This window comes from Leptidea sinapis, chromosome 2, assembly GCF_905404315.1.
Source record: "Leptidea sinapis chromosome 2, ilLepSina1.1, whole genome shotgun sequence".
Lineage (NCBI taxonomy): Eukaryota > Metazoa > Arthropoda > Insecta > Lepidoptera > Pieridae > Leptidea > Leptidea sinapis.
The window spans coordinates 7,458,123-7,479,810 of NC_066266.1; the positions used below are offsets into that span (position 1 = coordinate 7,458,123).

Below are 21,688 nucleotides of genomic sequence, written 5' to 3' on the forward strand. Positions count from 1 at the left end.
TAGCACCAAAGCAAGCCGATTAACGTGTAAGTACAAAGCCCCACGCACACACTTACACTACTACAGGCCGATAGGCGGCCATTATGAGAATTGTCATCGTCTGTGACAGATCAGTTTGCGTCTCAATAAAATATTTTCAAAATGCCGTCATGCATTGTGAAAAAGTGTAAAAACGATACTATATAAGTATTTGTGGCCATATATGATTATTTAAGGGAGAAAAAATTGTGTAACTAGCATCCCCCGTAACTACACACACTAGCATAACGGTGCTTCACTTGCTAATATCACGTCGCGGAGTACTTCCTTTTTTACTCGTCGGTGTTTAATAACAAATTGTTTAAAAATTCATTGCAATTCCATAACCGATAATATCACAATAGCTGACAATACAAAGAACCATTTGTGTGACACGTAATGCATTGTAGGTACGTATTCTTATTACGATCGACAATGTTATCAATAACGAGATTTCATTGAAGCGTAACAGATAGATGAGAGAACTGTTATCATATTGTGTTCAATGAATCGAAGTCAATATTAATTGATATGTCCTATTTCTCACAGCACTAGTGACACATTATTATAATGAGGTTAATGTAACGGACAGAAGCTTGTAAGGTAACGGTTATATACAATCAAACAATGATAATAAATTTTCTTATCAACTACTCTTTGTAGCTATACTTCTTTTGGCACGTTATGAAAAAATTATAAGTGTGATATTTTAAGATGCGCGCGCAGCACTGTAGAGGAACAGGGTGAAGTTGGTTCCTAAAGTTTTCTGACGTTTGCGTCATTCTTTATATTATTTTTGTTTCTTCGTTCATTATTGGGATAGGCAAAGGGTTCAAGCTTATACAGCCATATTCATTATGTGATAATTAATTGTAAAAGCCGTCATTGCAAGATTTTTACAAAATTGTTCTTCTATAAACGTAGAATAGCACGAGGATTATATCATTTTAATAATTTTTGCTTCGCTAGGCCAAAGAAGTATAACTTCTTGCATGCATACATAAGTACAAACACACTATTTTATTATGGAGTTTGAAGACCAACGAACTTGTGGTTTCTTGATCTTTCTCGTGAAAGTTTATACCTTACGTTATCATACTTGTGAATCTATAAGAGATATCATATACTATAATAGAGAATCGCTGAAGGCAAAACTTCAGGCCATATTCCAGTTGATAAACATCCTAACTCTTCCTTCAGAATACTTTGCCAGGAGCCATAACGTGATACTTGAACAACACATACCAAGATTTACGAAGCATGCGTCACTCGAACGGAAAAGACCGCTCCGGAACCCGAGAGGTTCACGCATCGTTCGTAAATTTTCTCGTCACCTTGAAACATAAGATATTAAATCTCATTTGCCCAGTAATTTCACTAGCTACATCGCCCTTCAGACCGAAAAATAATAATGCTAGCACATGACTGCTTCACGGCAGAAAAAGCCGCCGTTATGGTACCCATAATCTAGCCGGCAACCTGCAAAGGAGCCTCCCACTGGTAAATATGTATTAGTTTTAAGCATAATAAAAATTTATCCCTCAACATGTAGATAGGGTTATAGAAATAAGATTCTCAGACCTATATAATATATAAGGCTTAATTGTAAATTGCTATAATAAGTAGATTGTAATTAATTTTGTACAAATTTCTGTATTAACTATTAAAATAATTTTCAAATTCATGACATTTACCAATTAGCGTTGTTGCAATAATATGTCATTTATTGGCGCTCCCTTTGATAAATAAATATATTTCAATTCTATTCTTCAAAATAAAAAATCTGTGTTTGTGTATTTTTTTCCCTATATATTAAGAAACCGTTGATCATATTTTGATGAATCATTGATGGAGTGTTATTAGGCGACGGTTCTTGGCCCAAAAATGAGAACCTCCTCCTATTTTGAAGTCGGTCAAAAACTATAGTATAAATAGTTTTTAACCGACTTTATCAATTAGTCGGTATGTTTTTTTTTCTTAATTATTACAGCTAGAAGGGGATAAAAATTTTACATCTACTTTATTCTGTACTTCGATTGATGTAAGAAAGTAAGTATTGTGTTTTTGATTTTTGTTGCTCGCAGTACCGCCATATTTGTGTCTGTGTGACGAGGACAAAATCAAAAGCGATGCCATTTAAAAAATATGATAATTTGCTAGAATCTGAAACCTACCTTTTTTAACCCCTGCAATATATTTGATAGCAAAATTGTGTCCTGCATCTTATGTCGTTGTAATGTATAAAACGAATAGGCCAGTCCCTGGCCCAAGGGTGTCGTTAGAGGCGACTAAGGGCTTTTACCAGGGAGGCTCCATTGCACAGGCGAGATTATGGGTACCACAACGGCGCCCTTTTTCTGCCGTGAAGCAGTAATGTGTTTTAGTCTGAAGGGTGCCGTAGCTAGTGAAATTACTGGACAAATGAGTTTTAACATCTTATGTTGCTGCAAGGTGACGAGCGGAATAATTACGGTGTCGCTCAGAATTCTTCGTTTTTCAATAATCTTGAGCAGCACTGCAATGTAATGGGCAGGGCGTATCAATTACCATCAGTTGAACGTCCAGATCGCGTTCCTTATTGTCATGAAACGTTTAAAGATACTTTGTAAACATGATTGTCGTTCTTTATGTCAAAGTATGTTCTAGTATGAGATACTTTAGTAAGTAAGTACGTAAGTAAGTAAAGTTAAGTACTTTCTATTACTGTATTGTGATCCTGACCACATTTTCATTCAAGAGACGAGACGAGCAGGACGTTCAGTTGACGGTAATTGATACGCCCTGTCAATTGCCGCTCAGGATTCTTGAAAAACACAAAATTCTGAGTGGCACTACAATTGCGCTCGTCACCTTGAGGCATATGATGTTAAGTCTCATTTGTAATCCCAGTAATTTCACTAGCTACGGCGCCCTTCAGACCGAATCACAGTAATGCTTACACATTTCTGCTTCACGGCAGACATAGGCGCCGCTGTGGTACCCATAATATAGACGTGATTCTGTGCAAAAGAGCCGCCCACTGGAGTGTCGCGCACTTTTGTGTTCACTCTGGGACTCCATTCAAGGACTCTTTCCTCCTAGCATTCGAACTATACATTCTCCCAATATCTACAATACTGTGTTCTCTTTCATTAATAACTGTTGCACGGTGCGCTTCACCTACAAAAAATTTCCACTACAGCAGCGCCACCTATCTGACACTAACGTAAGTATCGTTGTCATGTCAGCCTTTATAATATATTGTGAGCATAGTTTCATTTCAGTTAGGCTTTCCGTTCTCGAATTTTAGATCAACATACATACACACATACATTCTTTCTCTGCCTCTTTTATAATATATAAACAGATTACTTGTGACGACCCGTGAGTAAAGCATATGTAATGGTACTTAAAACTAACTCACTAAGTATAACTGGAAAAACAACGTTTTACCTACAAAGTTTAAAAGTACCAGTTTAAATATTAAAGGAATATAGGTATCAATGAACATAATATGTGACATTGGTATCCCTGACTGCACAAAATCTTAATACTTATATATATTTCTTTTGTGCGTCTGTTGTAACTGAGCTCCTCCTAAACGGCTGGACCGATTTTAATGAAACTTTCTGTGTGTCTTCAGGTGGATTCGAGAATGGTTTAGATTCACAATTGAACTACCTCCTAAGCGGCTGTACCGATTTTGATAATTTTTTTGTGTGTTCCAGTGAATTTGAGATTGGTTTAGATTCTCAATTCCGTCCATATTATAATATAATTCTATTGCTCATGTGTATGTTAGTGAACTCCTCCTAACGGCTAGACCGATTTTTCAAATTTATGACGTATGTACAGGACAACGTCTGTCGGGTCCACTAGTAACTTATAAATTTTTACAGGCAATATAGATTTTTTTAAATTTGAATTTGACCATGAGACAAACACTCATTTGATACGAACCCGGGAGCTTCTAGCTCAGAAATTAGGCTAACTTTCCACTGAGCTAAAAGGCCATCAAATTATTAGAGTATTTCATTTAAACGAATTGAAAACAAAATCAAACCACTTTTTATTAAATTCATATTATAATCAAGCATATTTCGCGTTAAAAATTGATAAAAGTATAATTTTTGCTATCACACATCCTGTGGATTACTATATATCACAAGTTGAACATCCGTGTGTCCTAAATAGTTTATTTAAAACGTTCAGTCGCGCTCAGAAATCTCGCGATGAAGGTTCTTTTTATTTTTTCGCTTTGTGTGGTGCTTGGCGTTGATGGGAGATTGACTGAACGTAAGCAGACAATCTTTGTCTAATTATCAATTGTTAATTAATGTGGGTCTTCGATAGGTTTGTTGCTTTCTAGGTCCTTGCAGCCGAAATAGGCTGTATATCCTCAGGCTGTATGATGTTCAGCCCTAGGTATATACTTCTTACTATTTTCATTACGTTAAATATTATCTCTCGTTTTGTTTTTATTCTTAAGTTCTGTTCAATTTGCGACTCCGAGGCAGGCAACTTCATGCTCGCTTAAAAGACTATTTTTGTGCTGTCGTGGGGTGGGTTTTTCTCTTCTATTCTCGGCTATTCAATGCTTCCTGCTCTTGAATGGGCTCTGCTTAGCGTAAATGATCATTTTATTACACTGTCATCGCGAAATTTGCTTTTATCACAAATAAAATGTTTGTTCAAACAGTTTTTCTTAAATATTTTAATTATTGATACAGTTTTTTATATAGGAGGGGGCAAACAAGCAAGGGGCTCAAATGATGAGTGTGGTGAGGTAACTGCCCCTAAATTCCACATCACCAGGGGTCAAAAGATACGTTACCAGCCTTTATGTTGGGGATATGCTCTCAGCTTGAGGGTCCCTAAATCGTATTGATTCCGGAATACTGCTACCGGTATTTAATTTACAGATAAAGAATGCCAGACGTCAATATGATACGGGTGGAATATCGCATTATATCGTTTTGTCTGGTGGTGGAATTAGTAGAAGATGCAAAGAAAACCCACATCTCTACACAACGGAAAGTAATTAAGCCGATCAGAGATGTATATCCATTATATGTAGTCAAATGGAAGAATCTGGTACTGGGGATCACCCATCTAGAGGTGAAAACAGAAAGAACTCCATGTCAGGCCAAATTTGCTTATGCCTTATATAGCTGCAGGCGGTGGCTTGTAGTGAAGTACTGTCTCGCCTTATTGAGTACAGTAAGCTTTTTAGAGGCCAGTTTGGCCTTCTCTTCCAAGTGACAAGGGAACTGAACGTCGCTCAATATTAACAGGCTGTGGCAGTTAAAGGAGCGATCTCGAATCAAGGGGATACGACATAGGCAGACTTTTTAGCGCAGGTGTAACTTGTATATTCTTAGGCTAAAACTGGACAAAATATTGTCGGCCCCATTCCGAGACTGCATCGCATAACATAGTCTCGATTTCAGACACAATTTTGTTTTGGTTCTCGTCGACGCTATCCCGGGACATGTTGGCATGGCCAGTGTAGGAAGCATACCCTGTGGTGTCGTCTGTAGACAGAGACGTATTAGCTATCGGAGGTTTATCAAACGATTATGACGGAATTTTATCGAACGTTCCATAAGACTTAATACACGTTTATATATAAATATACAATAATAAGGCTTAAGACACATTTAACTAATATAGGTTTATACCTTCGATAAGCGTCATATTATGAATAAGGCGGTTAGTGATTTCTTGTCTGAAGTAAAACTTATGTCTGTGAATCCACAGTGGATCCAGCATGGGGCGATGTTATAGCCGCGGGAGGAATGCACATCGGTCATGGCCGAACTAAGCGATTTGTTGAACTTAATCAAGCACAAGTAAGTAATATGTTATTAAACAAATATTAATATATATCATTTAATTTGTACCAAAATTTATGTATGATGAGGGAATTTAAACCGCACCTCTCGTGTTACTTCGCAGCGCTCTTCCAATTAAGGCGACACTAAATGCCGGCGACCTTGAGCGATATGAGTTCACGGCTCCTATGTAACAAAGCCAATTTTTCAAAATTCTTGTGTCAAAAATTTAACATTTTAACAGGCGCAAACAGTTTGATTGCTTACAATCCTCATTATTGATTACTAATCTTAATAAATGTACCAACACAACAAAGTAAAAGCTTTAAGAACAACTTTTATGAGAGCAGTATACTAAACAAATGCATCATGCCGAGAAAAAACTTGTTTAACTGCAAAAAAACTGGTAGTTCATAATTGCTCTGGAGTGTTAACTTTAACTAACAGCAAGCATTAGCAACCTACAAGTAAGACTTAAGAGTATGTGTAACAGGATAAAGTAGTGTTCATACCTCCAAATGCTATATTTTCACCACAAAACTTTTGTAAAAACCCCTTGTTTGCGTGTTTTCTGCTTACTCTTCGCCTTAAGCTAGCCGTGGCATATTAGGAAATTGACTTAAACTTAATCCCAAGAAATCGCCAGCATGGCGCATCGTTGAATCTATTTCTTGACGGTTTATATAAAGCTTACATTTTTACAAAAAATAATTATATATCTACAGAATATAAGAAGAAAATTCATTACATTTCTATTTATTTTAGACAGTGAGAAAAAATATCACCAAAATGCCCCTAACTTTTACAGTTGGAGCCGTGCTAATTATTCAGTCTAGACGAAAATTTATTAATTGTACACCAATACTATTTAACACGACACAGTTTTGTTAGTTTTGTAAAGAAAATTCTATATTGTTTGCAATAAAATAAAAAATGCTTCTAATTCTGAATTAAAACTATGGCGATCTTGTGCGAGAGAGGTAACCTAGCTCCGCTCGATTCCTCAAGGCCGTTTTCTCGGTCACCAGCCTTAATATATCGCTCTTTCAAATCTTAAATTGATTAGTTAAGGCGACACTAATGCCAGCGACCTTGAGCGATATGAGTTCATCCCGGCCCGCCATCTATGTAACAAAGCCAATATTTTCAAAATTCTTGCGTGGAAAACAGTTTATATGCTTACAATCCTCGTTATTCACTACTAATCTGAATAAATGAACCTACATAAAAAAGTACAAGTTATAAGAATAACTTTTCTGAGAGTAGTACCAAAAATATGCGTCACGCCATGCCAAAAAACTTGTTTAACTTCAAAGAAAAGTGGTAGTTCAAAAAGGCTCGGCAGTGTTTACTATAACCAACAGCAAGCATTAGCAACCTAAAAATTAGACTTAAGGATATGTGTAACAGGATTAAGTAGTGTTCATAGCTCGAAACCTTCACCACAAAACTTGTCTAAAAACACCATGTTTGCATGTTTTCTGCTTACTCTTGGCCTTAAGCCCCAGAAGTGAGGAATGTCACTTAAGGCGCTATAGTCCTAAAAAGTAACATTTTTAAAAATCTACTTAAAATACTTCTACAAATACTACGGTTCCAATTTTTTGACATGTTTATCTTCATTTCTTTATCTAAGTTATCGCTGTTTCGAAAACACGATTACGAAAAAAAATGTCGATAGATTTATTTTTTGAAAAATAGTCTTTTTTATTTGAATTGTTTATATTATCGGAAAACTATGATAGCTATAAACACAAAACTTATTTTATTCGATAGTTTATTAGTATTTATAAGTTTTCATTGTGGGATTTATCAATACGCTTTGTGAATTATTTTATATTAATTTTTTTCGTAACAAACCAAACGCGACGTCTTGGTTGCATGCTCACTCATGCCAGCAGTACGCCCGTGACCACTGTCAAGGAAGGCACTGTGTTCGTGTCTCTCGGCCTCATATTAGGTAAGATTTTAGCAAACAAGTACAAAGCGGGAACCATAGTAAAAAAATAATGATGATGCGACAGCGTATTTGTTGAAATATAAAGGTAAATGGAAGTCGGAAAGTACTAAAATAAAATTTACGTAATATTATTTTGAATATTATGCCACGCGGGATTTTTGTATGTATGTACTTTAGGGAAGTTAGAATAATCCAAGATTAAATTATGATTTCATCAATATGGATATCGTGTCCGAGGTTCTCGAGGGTGCAGAGAACGATTTTGGGATCATTTTTGAAATCCAAGATGGCCGCCGCACAAAATTATGATTTCAGCAATATGGTTATCGTATCCGAGGTTCTCGAGGGTGCAGAGAACGATTGTGTGATCATTTTTGAAATCCAAGATGGCCGCCGCACAAATTTATGATTTCAGCAATATGGATATCGTGTCCGAGGTTCTCGAGGGTGCAGAGAATAATTGTGTGATCATTTTTGAAATCCAAGATGGCCGCCGCACAAAATTATGATTTCAGCAATATGGATATCGTGTCCGAGGTTGTCGAGGGTGCAGAGAACGATTTTGTGATCATTTTTGAAATCCAAGATGGCCGCCGCTCGTAATTATGATTTCAGCAATATGGATATCGTGTCCGAGGTTCTCGAGGGTGCAGATAACGATTTTATGATCATTTTTGAAATCCAAGATGGCCGCCGCACAAAATTATGATTTCAGCAATATGGGTATCATATCCATATTGCAATATACCATTGTATACACAACCTATAATCCGAACAATGCGTTATCGATCTGTCAATGGTTATAGCTAGTTTAATAGCCTTTTTTTAATGAAAATAAGGGACGAGACGAGCAGGACGTTCAGCTGATGGTAATTGATACGCCCTACCCATTATAATGCAGCGCCGCTCTGGATTCATGAACCACCCAAAAATTCTGGGCTACACTACAATTGCGCTCATCACCTTGAGACATAAGACGTTAGGTCTCATTTGCCCATTAATTTCACTAGCTACGGCGCCCTTCAGACCGAAACACAGTAATGCTTCACGGCAGAAATAGGCGCCGTTGTGGTACCCATAATCTAGCCGGCATACTGTGCGAAGGAGCCTCGCACTGGTAAAAAGTAGTGTGGCTGAGTTTTAACGACTCGTCGATCAAAACCGATTACTGTCACAATAGATTCGCTTTCCTTTTCTCTGTATATCCCTTAAATGTCTTTGTCTATATTATACTAGCTGACCTGGCGAAGGTTGTTTTGCGATATAAATCTAATATATAAAATTCTCATGAATGAAACGGTTTGACCGATTCTCATGAAATTTTGAGTGCATATTGGGTAGGTCTGAGAATCAGACAACATCGATTTTTCATCCCCCTAAATTCTAAGGGTGGTCCACGCCTATTTTTTTTTATTTTTTTGACATTTTTTTTTAATTTGTTTGAATATGAGTCAGCATTAAAAATACATACAACTTCAAATTTTTACCCATCTACGATCAACAGTTACTTTTGTATCGCGATTTTAAAAGCGGCAATGCAACGTTTGCTGGGTCAGCTAGTTTTATTTATATTATTAGTACTATATATACACAATATTTCATCATACTATTATTTTGTTTTTATTTATTTGGTGGCCGACTCTTTTTAAAAAGGATAAAATATACAGGTTGTCCCAAAGTTATGGGACATGAAGGGAAAGTACCTTAAATATCTAAGATAGATATTTTACTGAAAGAAGACTTTATGTTATTTTTAAAAGTTAGTAATTCTGGATTCAAAGATTTTCTAAAAATTACTTGCCTCGTCTGGGAATCGAACCGACTTAAATTAAAAAAAAAACACACCTACTCTTATGATGCCAATCGAAAGAATGGCCAAAAACTAATAACTCTTCTTTAGTAACATTGTATTCGTATCGTTTTTTGTATAGCATGTCTTTCACGTATCCCTAAAAGAAGAAATCTAATGGTGTACGGTCCGGGGATCTGGCCGGCCTTCTAATCGGTCCATTCGTACCAATCCAAGTAGGAAAACATTCATTTTACGTTGTTCCTTTCTTTTAAAATACTATGTTACTTAAGAAGAGTTATTAGTTTTTGGCCATTCTTTCGATTGGCATCATAAAAGTAGGGTTTTTTTTTTACATTTAAGTCGGTTCGATTCCCAGACGAGGCAAGTATTTTTTAGAAAATCTTTGACTGCAGAAGTACTAACTTTTAAAAATAACATAAACTCTTCTTGCAGTAAAATAGCCTATCTTCGATATTTAAGGTACTTTCCCTTCATGTCCCATAACTTTGGGACATCCTGTATAGTTTCTGAGACGTAGACATTACTGATTAGTGTTTTTTGGTGGGAACCCTGTTATATTATGTTCCGTTTCATAATATTTTTTGTACTTTCATTGTAAACAAATGTACAGGCTAATCTATAGTATTTTCAATCATTTATTTTGCATCTAATTTTTAAGTGAATGACTTCAAAAATAATTCTAAAGGAATCAATTTTGAGAAAATAAATGACTTTTATGCCTTTTACTAATACCATATACTTACAAAAATTTGGCGTGGACCACCCTTAACATTTAGGGGGATGAAAAATAGATGTTGTCCGATTCTCAGCCCTACCCAACATGCACTCAAAATTTCATGAGAATCGGTCAAGCCGTTTCGGAGGAGTTCAAAGTTTAACACCATGACACGAGAATTTTATATATTCGATAATACTACGCCCAAATAGTGGGCGTACTCGAGCCAGCCTAGAACAATGTGTGACGTTGACGTGCCACGTTCTGCTAAACTTTGCTAATAATTGAAACTATAATGACGGGTTGCGTAGTGAAACTTTATTAAATAATACTACAAGAAAATGAAAAACACTGAGAATACATATCATCAGTAAGTTTTGTATATTTTATTAATTTAAAAGTACAATAACACGAAGCGTATGTTACAAAATTTGAAAGTTGCCATTTAGTGTCAAGACGCCACGCACACAAGCATCTAATAGTTGCCGAAATTAAATAGCTGTTATTCTTAGGTAGTGCGGTATCTAGTTGGACCGCAGCGGAGACCAATCCTTAATCCAAGGTGTTATAAATTTATTATGATTATGGGAAATAGTATTATTATATCTATATATTGTGAATTTTGTGACGTAATAAAGGAAAGAAATAAATGTAATTCTTTTTCAGCCCAATATCCCTCACCAGGCGTGTCTCCTACCGGGTGGTAAGACTGGACACTGTCGTCATCTACATTACTGTGTGCAGGATGAATTTAAGAGAGACTTCATGAAGTTCATGGATTACCTTTGCATCATACAGCATTCGTAAGTGCACACATTTAGCTTCGTAATAATAACTTAATAATTATTACTACCACGGAGAAGGGATGGATACTTGGTGGTAGGAGTGGTTCCCATACTACCACTGACCTGTATAAATATCACTGAACAGGCTTTTCCATAATATGTTTGACAGCAAATTTTTTGTGCCTATTTGAAGCGCCACTCGCGAGTGTCCAGAGAACTAATTTTGACGTATAATACTAATGGCTGCGAGTTAAGTGTACAATACGCTGAATTTTTTTTTTTCATTTTGAATTAATTTCGATCGTTTTTCCTGTTATTTATACTTCAGGAATGAACGTAATAAAGTACACATTATTTTTTTGGAAATAGTTTTCCTATCGATGTTTGTTTAGCTGTGGTCGTCGTCACTCGTTTTAGTACCGCAGACTATCGCTACATGGCCAACAGCGCCACAATGGCGAATATCAAATAGGCATCAAAGCACTTTGACAGCCGCCAGTCCAGTGGTAAATAGTAGAGGTCAGTTCATACTACGAACATACTATGGTAACTTAGACCATTAATTTTTTCACTGAAACTAACGCCATATTTGTATGCCGACGTAGAAACGGAGTTTGTAACTTTGACAGTTCTTATAACTTTAAAACAATATTTTATTTGTTGCAAATGGCGTCTGCTTGAGTACAGCTACTGCATACAAATTTTTTTCGCATTTCGAAATAATTAAACTCCTATTTACGTGGATTAACTCCGAGAGTACTTTTAGATACACTTGATTAACTGTTATTTTAGTTGAAGTAATACATACAACAAAATAGTGAATAGAAAAAACATTGCAAAAAGTATTTGGATAAATACACTTACACACGCATTCATTAGTACTGTAATACACTCAGAAAGCGTCCAGATGGCGCTAACGGGTAAGAAAATTTAATGTGCCGAGTTGCCTATCTATGTCAGCATATTAATACTCTTACGGCCATTCCCAATATTCAGTCTATCTCTTACTTGAGATAAAAATCGTAACTATCGTTGACTTTTCTGTCCCAATAAATTTATCGACGATAACTCACCTTATCCGTACACGCTTGCTGTCAATCGACGACGACGTATAGCTTACCAGCGATAGAAGTTTGTATGGAAATTGCAATTCACGAGTCCCAATATAAGGCGATAAGAATAACTTATCGGGTATATTGGGACAGCTTCAGATTATTGACAGCTAATTACTGACAGTAGTAGGTAGTAATTTATATCTATCTGTACATAGTATATTGGGAACGGCTGTTATCTATGACTATGATTTACGAATGAAACTACCGTAAGGAACATTGCAACAGCGACAGTAGCAGGAACTAACACAAATATAATTTTTACTTAGTTTCCACATGCGTTTCGAATGTACTGTGTTGTGTCATGTTATTGACACAAGATGGCGTTTATCACAAAACTTGTTATTAATATCACAGAGTTGGATACCTTTTAGGATCAACATACTGCGGGACGAAATTACAGTTATTTACTTATAGCTAAGACTATAACTAAGGATGTATACCTACATTTATTTTAAAATCATAGCTTAGTTATATTGAATATTTTTTAAAAGAATTCTTGCTGTGCGTTGTACAAACAATACCTACCGACAGACCGCGAAATTACGAATAAAAAAGACATGTGGCACTCGGGGACTGCCGCGGTGAAGCTATTGCGTAGCATTTTTTATCAACTTATGCAATTATAGTTATTTATGCAGTATTTTTTTTAATTAAAATAATTTTTAATTAAAAAAGCAAACGGGAGCTGAGTAAAATTTAACTTGCAAGATTTGATTACAGACAGACAACGGGACAGGTGAAACTAAAAACTAAATAAAAATGCTTGTCATAATAATAAAAATTAAAAAAACGTGATAAAAAGGCTCGAACCTGGGACCTTCTGTACAACGAGCATTAGTGATAACCGCTGTTCCACGGCAAGTGTAAAAAGCGTGCCGAAATATCTATATACATCTAGTAAGTAAGTGTTAGGTTATTTTCGTTACGGATTTTCTGAATTCGGTCCCCACGCTCAAAGCCCGCGATAGAAGCTATGCAATAGCTTAAAAATTCAGATAACAAAATCTATTTTGAAGTGAGACCTCTATGAGTATGACTGGCTCGAAATCATAGACTTGAATTCTGGTTCCCGCCTTGCCATTATCAATCCTTACTTGATCCGCAAGTATGTTTCTTATTCAAAATCAAAACTTATAATCTTTCCCTCAAAGCTAACAGCATTTTTCCCATGTTGTTTTTACTAAAAGCAACATAGTATGACTGACTCTCCGAATCAGAGAAAACTTGAATTCTAGATTAAACCCTGCTATTATCAATCAAAAAGTAGGTTATCAGTAAGGTTGTTTCTCATTCAAAACTAAAACTAATCGTTTTTCATTCAAAGCTAAGTCTTTTTCCATGGTTAGTTCAAACTAACAACAACTTACTAGGACTGGCTCTTCGAATCACAGACTTGAATTCTGGATCCAGCAATGCCATGTTCAATCCTTTATTAATCTGCAAGGAAGTTTTTCCTTCAGAACCAAAACTAATAGAAAACACGGCTTATTTACGGACCTATCAATCTCTGTCCAGGGCTATAGGAGTTTGCTGTCCAGATTCCTTCGTAGAGGGATCTTCTGAAGCTGTCGCAGGCGACCTGCCCGCCACCGCGCCGCGTGATGAAAACGAAATCAATTTTAAGATATCCAAAGCAGAGAATAGAGGTCTGTAATTAAAGAACACCCTGTAGTATATAACTGTGTTTTATTTGTTGTCCTTTATGTTTGTAGGAATTCAAATATTATTAGTATTATATATCATTAAGTGACTTAGGTCCGTATTTCAGAACGACCAATAAGATATCCGTTATGTGTATTTTATCACTGTCTTCAAAATAATTGTCGATATAAGAGACAAAATGCGTTACAACTTTAGGTCTACTGAGTTTTGGACTATTTATTTATAAGTTTTCTAGTGCACTCTATTTTTTTTATTAATCTAAATCATATAATTATATAGTAATCTACTGGTTAGCGACATACAATTTAACTCTAATATTATCGTATACTTGACCAATGTCAAGAAGTGTTTGAGTTTATTAGAAGTAAAAATTAAAATCTGCCTTTTTATAAGATTTATATGGATATTAATTTATAAGTAAAATAGGTGTTAAAACTGTCTGTCTATGGGATTTTGTGGTGGCTGCTCAGTAGACATAAAATATGACAGATTTCTATGAACTCACTTATAATCTGATTCATTTTCGTTTCTTTTTTTATCCATTTTAGATACTATGCGTATGAGTTTTATGTACAACAATTACTCTAAACTAACGGAATATGTATACTATTTTGATACAAATTAAAAGTTTATAATAAATTATAAAGTTAGTAAACTATTCAATCATAAAAGAAACCATTTGAATTCATATTATCGTACACCAAAAGACTAAAATATTTTTTGGCGTCGGTAACGTACGCATAACTCTTATAAAAAGTTTTTATGTACTGTTGTCACGTTAGTAGTATACCATATCTAAGATTAGAGGCTACGTAACCATGATATGCTAAAAGCACTACCTCCTACAGATGCATCCGATTGGAGTCGGACGTTCTCACATTCAGAATTCATACGAGTTCAGTCGGATCATAATATAAATGCGTTATGGCGTCATCTAAAGAAATGGTGGAATTTGAATGTTACTTTAGCAGGTATTTATTCCTTAAGTGAGTAGCTGCCTTCTGTATTTTTGATGGTCCTTCGCCTGTGTCCAGGAACGTGATTTTCACCCACTTCAAGATAACCTATTTTCTCTAAAATTGTTATTACTATGTACTCGTATCAAGCACCTATGACAATATAATCATTACATAATTGGACATAATATCCTAACCAGGATACTAAAAGAATTACTGTTTTTAAAACTAATAATTTATGAAATAAATTATATTTTATCCTAAACTAAAAACTACGCTATAAAACTTAGAAAATATTTTTAACCATCAAGAGTTAGTTCTATAGCGAATAAAGGCCACTGGATCATCGTCTCTTCTGGACAAAGGCTTTCCCCAAAGATCTCCATGACGATCGGTCCTGTGCTGCCCTCGTCCAACTTATTCCGGCTATCTTGACCGGATCGTCGGTACATCTTGTGGGAGGCCTACCAACACTGCGTCTTCCGGTACGTGGTACACCTGCCCGTCGACTTATTTGCTTATTTTAGTTTAGCAATCATTTGGGCTATGTTTGCTTTCGACTTTGGTTCTCCTACGGATCTCCTCATTTCTGATTCGATCTCGCAGGGAAACTCCGAGCATAGCCCTCTCCATTGCCCTCTGAGCGACCAAGAGCTTTCTCACCAAGCTCATAGTTAGCAACCACGTCTGCCGACCGTAAGTCATCACTGACAAAGCACACTGGTTGAAAACGTTCGTCTTCAGACACTGTGGTATTTAGGACGAGGAGATTTTACAGAACTTCCCGAACACTGCCCATCCGAGTTGGATTCGACGAGTGACCTCTATCATGAAATTGGACCTGCCTAACTGGATTGTTTGTCCAAGGTAGACGTACTCGTCAACAATTTCGAGAGTTCAGTTCCCAATTATTACGGGAATAGGTGTGACATGGACATTAGACATGATCTTCGTCTTGTCCATTTTAATTTTGAGACCTACTCCTTGGGAACCTGTATCGAGGCTATCGAGCATATGGCTTAAGTCTTCCATAGTCTTAGCCATGATTACGATATCGTCTGCGAATTGAAGGTCATGTATTCGCCGTTGATATTGATGACCAGTCCGTTCCAATCCAGAAGCTTAAAGACATCTTCCAACACAGCGGTGAACAGCTTCGGCGATATGACATCGCCTTGTCTGACTCCCTGCTGCAGTCGGATAGGCTTCGAGATCTGATCCTGGAGACGGACTGACATGGTGGCGTTTCCATAGAAACACTTTAACGCTTCAATATGTCTTTAATCAATGTGGCACCTCTGAAGAGACTGAAGCACCACACTGGATGGATAGAATTTAAAAAAAACAGTGGCACTGCGGAGTGCGTACAGAAGTGAAAGCTTATTTTCTTGTGCAGGAAATACTTTTAAATGAAGTGTTGTTATTTGGTCACAGTTAAAAGTCACAATGTCGCGAGTTTATTGATTTTTTCCCATGACAAAAAATACCAGCCAGCCTAAAGAGGTTTTCATTTCAAAATCAGTGGACTATATCGTAATCTTTGTATTTTTAAATTAATTTCAACTTTTAAACATAACTACAATGACATATTTGAGTAATTACCATATTGGTGAGTATTGCAGGTTGCGGCCTCAGCACCCGGGCCCAAGGCCGTCTGACTGGAGCGCGGCCTGCCGTCCCACGCGAGTGGCCTTGGATGGCCTCGGTCACGCCCGAGGGCTACGAGCAGTACTGCGGAGGAGCACTCATCACCGACAGACACGTGCTCACTGCAGCTCACTGTACTAGGCGGTAATTACTTCTTATTTAACTTCCTTCTCCAAGATTTGCCCTGTGCTTCCCCGGGGCATATAAAGAATTAACGAAACCCATGCCTAAGGGTGACTCAGGGCATTTATCAATGAGAGGCTTCTTTGCACAAGATGCCGCCTAGATTATGGATACCACAACGGCGCTCTTTTTCTGCTGTGAATCAGTAATATGTAAGCATTATTTGATTATGTGATTTACTGAGCAAATGAGACCTAACGTCATAAGTCTCAAGGTGATGAGTACAAGTGTAGTGCCACTCAGAATTTTTGGGTTTTCAAGAATCCTGAGCGGCACTGCATACGACATATACATAGATTATATTTCACCAGATGGAAAGCTGAAGAATTGTCCGTCCGTCTTGGGGAATACGATCTGAAGAGGACCAATGACTCAAGATCGTATAACTTCAGGGTGATTGAGATACGTCAACACGAAATGTATGAGCACTCGAACTACCACAACGATATAGCGATACTGAAGCTGCATCGGCCAGCCGTGTTCAACACCTATGTGTGGCCCATCTGTCTACCTCCGAGGGGCTTGCAGCTGGATAATGAGCTATCTACAATTGTTGGTAAGTTAAGGCTATGGTCTCCTATTTCATGCTGTACGCGGCGTCTGGCGTTAGCTTCAACGTTCAATTCCGTGGCTTCCATCGTCTGGACGCAACGCACAGCGTCGGCGGTCAAAACGTCTGGCGTGACGCAGGTGGCTCAGTGGCTGCATCACAAATTTTTCTCAATATTGATGCTTATAAATATTGTTTCTATGATTCTTGTCACTTTTATCATACACTAGATTATAAGACTTCTGATTCAATCAACAATTCGTCTATTCCTTTATCAAACCTCAAAATTTTGTGTGACGTGAGCGACGACCTTCACGCTGCAATGGTTCGAAATGACTAGAGACGCGGCGCACGGTGTTCGGATGTCGACGTCAACACGCCAGCGTCGACGTGTGAAAGAGACCATAACAGTACATTTATATAGTAAGCATTATGAGGCAGCCTACAGCGTAACGAGACGTTGCGTACGGCGTAAAATAGGAGACAATAGCCTTAGTTATTGATGTCATCATAAAACTAAGCATCTTCAAAATTAAAAGGCGGTAATAAATGTTTAATATCTGAAGAAAGGTAGATAGATCTAAACTTAATGTGACCGTAACCATTAGGAACTTGACCTAGAATACAAATTTTTAATATACAGCGTGTAAAATAATTACATCCTAAAAGTGGGGGGTTGCAACGACGGTTTTTTGAGAAGGGCGGTGATGGCCAAGTTGGAAACTACGAGTATTGGAGAAATGGAGTCATGCCTTCGATTTATAAGAAAACAATAACTGCAGATTTAGTTTTTTTTAAATTGCTTAATATTTTGACGGAAATTGTCCCGCATGATATTTCAAAAAAAATACATCCTGTATTATTGAACTAATGGACTCTGATGATGATAAGGATCATACTTTGGAAAGATATGTATTACTAAAAATGAAAGGAAATAGAAAAATTTTACAAATTGCTTTTCACATCTTACTCTTACCTATCCAATAAGTTGCTCAAAATGGTTTCCGTTGACTCAAATTCCTATATTTACACGTCTTTCTAATGACCTTACTGCATTTAATACCACGACAGGATTGATTCTCGATAAAATATCAACAAAAAAAGTAAGATTTCTAACAAAAAGTTTGAATAGGAGGTGAGCTTTCTTGCGTGTTTAAATATGGTATTTCCTTTCATTTTAAGGAATACATTTCTTTGCAAAGATTGATCCTTATCAGCAACAAAGTCAATTGGTCCAATAATACAGTTTGTAATTTCTTTTGAAAAATTGTTCGGGTTGATTTCCGTCAAAAGTTCAAGAAATTAAAAAAAAACGAAATATGCAGTTATTTTAGACTTAGACTTTTCTCTAAGCCTCGTAGTTTCCGACTTGGCCATCACCGCTCTCAAAATGCCACCCTGTATAGTCTGAGACCGCACGACGATTACACCCGAGCCAAGACGAGTACCGCAACATTCGTACTCGCTCGTAGCTCGCCGTTCTTGACCACTACATGTATTATATGATATTCACCGAGCCTTTTCTGTAGTAACCCGGATATTTCAGGCTGGGGAACATTATGGTACGGAGGACCAAACAGTAATGTTCTGATGGAAGTATCAGTGCCGGTGTGGAACCATGACGAGTGTGTTAATTCGTTCACTGACTCGGTCTTCGACGAGACGATCTGCGCTGGCGGTCGCGAAGGTGGAAAAGATGCTTGTCAGGTGAGATTTTTAAACTTATACATTTTATTGAGTTTGAGGACCCAGTGCTCTGTGAACAACAGGATCACTAGGCGTATTTTGTTCCTTGGCGTAATAAAACAAAAATCCTTTAAAAATATTCCTCGTGTCATTTAACGTTTGTAGAAAAAACAATATTGTAATAAAGAAGGTATTAAATACAACTAATGAAACTTATGTAATTCTCGTCCATTGGTTGTGGTTGAGTAAACATACAACAAGAGGCGTAATTGAAGTATGATACAAATGGTCTAGTCCAGCTAACATCAGAATGTGGAATATGCGTGATGGTGCGCGCGCGCACCCTAAAAATTAATTTTGATAATATTTCTCTAACGCGCCAAAAGTATTATAATTTCAAAAATTAATAGCTTAGATTAAGTATTGATCTCCGCTGAACTTTGTAAAAATAATACTACAAGAAATAAGAAAGACTTTGTGTTATACATATTATATATTATACTAGCTGACCCGACAGACGTTGTTCTGTAGATATTAAAAAAATACTGTTTTATAGGAAGAATGATTTCGTAAAAAATGCTCCCTGTTGTTATAATGAAATTGTTTCACAGCGGAACTGTCAAACCCTGCGTCACTAAATTCTCTCATAGAAAATATGTCGATACAAAACAAATATTGAAAATAAAAATAATTATGGGTCGCAAATCGAAATAATAACTATCCTATCTCTCAAGTTGGACCAAACTGCACTCCATGAAGTAATCCCTATAAAAATCCGTTCATTAGTTTAGGAGTCCATCGCGGACAAACAACGTGTCATGTAATTTATATATACTAAGATTATACGTATTATATACTTATATAGATTAGATAGTATACTATAGAATCATCAATAAGTATTGTATTAATTTCAATGTGACAAATGTGTGTTACAAAATTTGAAAGATGCAATTGAGTGTCAAGATGCCACGCACACAAGCATCTAATAGTCGCCGTAATAAAAAAGCTATTGTTCTTAGCTACTTCTGTATCTAGTTGGAGCGCAGAAGAGAGCAATCCTTAATCTAAGATTAACACATTAGCGACCGATTACATCTCATAACCGTGCGTATTGTACATAGGGCGCGTTTAACGCAGTACGTATGAGAGCTGAAGAATCTCCTAAAAAATTACCATCCCTACTTAGTGCGTTAGGGACCTCTTCGATCTCTAATTATTTTTAATCAACTTTTGAGTGAAACTTGAAACGGGAAACATGTATGTATATTTGTCTCTGTGATATACATAGATCTGTGATACTCATTTATGATTATACGGTCTCACGCACATAGGAAGAGAACTCGATTTTTGGCACTGCACTGGCTGAAAAACGTACGACACCTTTTAGATCCCCTAACGCACTGATCCTGTTAATAAAATACATTTACAGGGTGACAGCGGCGGTCCTTTGATGTACCAGGTGTCAAGTGGTCGGTGGTCAATCATCGGCATTGTATCCTGGGGGGTGAGATGTGGAGAGAAGAGTCACCCTGGTCTCTACACCAAGGTTGATATGTACCTCGAGTGGATACTGCAGAACACAATCTTCTAAAACCTGCATTTATTCTTTTTTCTCTTGAATACAGAACTTATATAATATATTTCATTGTAGTTTTCTTCGAATTATTATAGATTCCCTTTCATTCAAAAGCTTAATGAAAGCTTTTTTTCGAGCTGGGTCTTCATCTGATGAAGTGCTACATTCTGTTCACTAAGGGCTGTCAACATCTATTAATATATTTTTAGACATCATCATCAGCCGGAAGACGTCCACTGCTGGACAAAGGACTCATCCAAAGATTTCCACGACGATCGGTCCTGCGCTGCCCTCATCCAACGTATTCCGGTGATCTTGACCAGATCGTCGATCCATCTTATGAGGGGGGCCTACCAACACGGCGTCTATATTAATATTTTTAAAATATTTCTTAGTAAGTAGACACCTTAAATCTACATACTTTTTTTTATGGGAAAGGAAGACAAACGAGCGTACGAGTCAACTAAATCACATGAGCGATGCTACTCTCGGAGGTGTACGCGCTTTTTTCAAGGTACCCATGCCGTAACATCCCGGAAACACCCACAAGGAAGCTCAATCCACAGCTTTGTAGTACGTGGAAGAAAGCTCCTTGAAAACCGCACTGTGAAAGACCGCCACACATCCAGATGGTGGGGATGATATCCAAATTTGTGGCGTGTTGTCCAAAGGTGGATTTTGGCGGCAGGAATCAGATGAAACAGCTCTTCGGAATTGTGATAGCTACGAGATAGAAGTCTCTACGCAACGCCAAGTGATCCTTGAACTTAGTGAACACTATATTATATGGCAGTTGGCTATGCCCACTACAATGGAATGCTACTCAGGATTCTTGAAAAAATGTGTTAATTCGGAGCGGCGTCGTAATTGGACTCGTCATTTTGAGACAATTCAGTTTCAAATATTATTTTTATTCAAATTTGTATATGAAATCATTTATTGATAGTCCAAAATTACTATAGATACTTCAAGTCATGATGGCGCGCGGCGCTGTGTGTGTGTGTTCTTGTTAATATGCAGTTTGATCTTATTCAGTCGGCGTCCGAGCAATTATCGACGAGCGTCACTGTCAAACAGATCAAAGCTGCATATTTACTAGCACACGCACATATAGCACCTCACGTCAACATGACTTGAAGTATCTGTATCCATTCGGAAATATATGCCACAGACCTCAGAAGAACGGGCGCAAGAAACTAATTTCAATAT

At 37.0% G+C, this 21,688-nt stretch overlaps 1 protein-coding gene across 1 annotated transcript; it reads left to right on the forward strand.

The window, feature by feature from the left end:
• Positions 1-4,175: 4,175 nt before the first annotated feature.
• On the forward strand, positions 4,176-20,543 carry LOC126976211 (venom protease-like). The gene is made up of 8 exons (XM_050824461.1): positions 4,176-4,293; positions 5,758-5,849; positions 10,986-11,122; positions 13,735-13,865; positions 16,460-16,628; positions 16,979-17,223; positions 18,764-18,924; positions 20,333-20,543. Exons 1-8 carry the CDS (start codon positions 4,230-4,232, stop codon positions 20,492-20,494), a joined length of 1,161 nt encoding a protein of 386 aa, XP_050680418.1. The 5' UTR covers positions 4,176-4,229; the 3' UTR covers positions 20,495-20,543.
• The last annotated feature ends 1,145 nt before the right edge of the window (positions 20,544-21,688 follow it).

Bases quoted from the DNA above. Each gene is read 5' to 3' on its own strand.
- LOC126976211 (XM_050824461.1), top strand. From the start codon at position 4,230: ATGAAGGTTCTTTTTATTTTTTCGCTTTGTGTGGTGCTTGGCGTTGAT. The intron at 4,294-5,757 runs GTAAGCAGACAA...GTGAATCCACAG, and splicing joins TGATGGGAGATTGACTGAAC to TGGATCCAGCATGGGGCGAT. The intron at 5,850-10,985 runs GTAAGTAATATG...ATTCTTTTTCAG, and splicing joins TTGAACTTAATCAAGCACAA to CCCAATATCCCTCACCAGGC.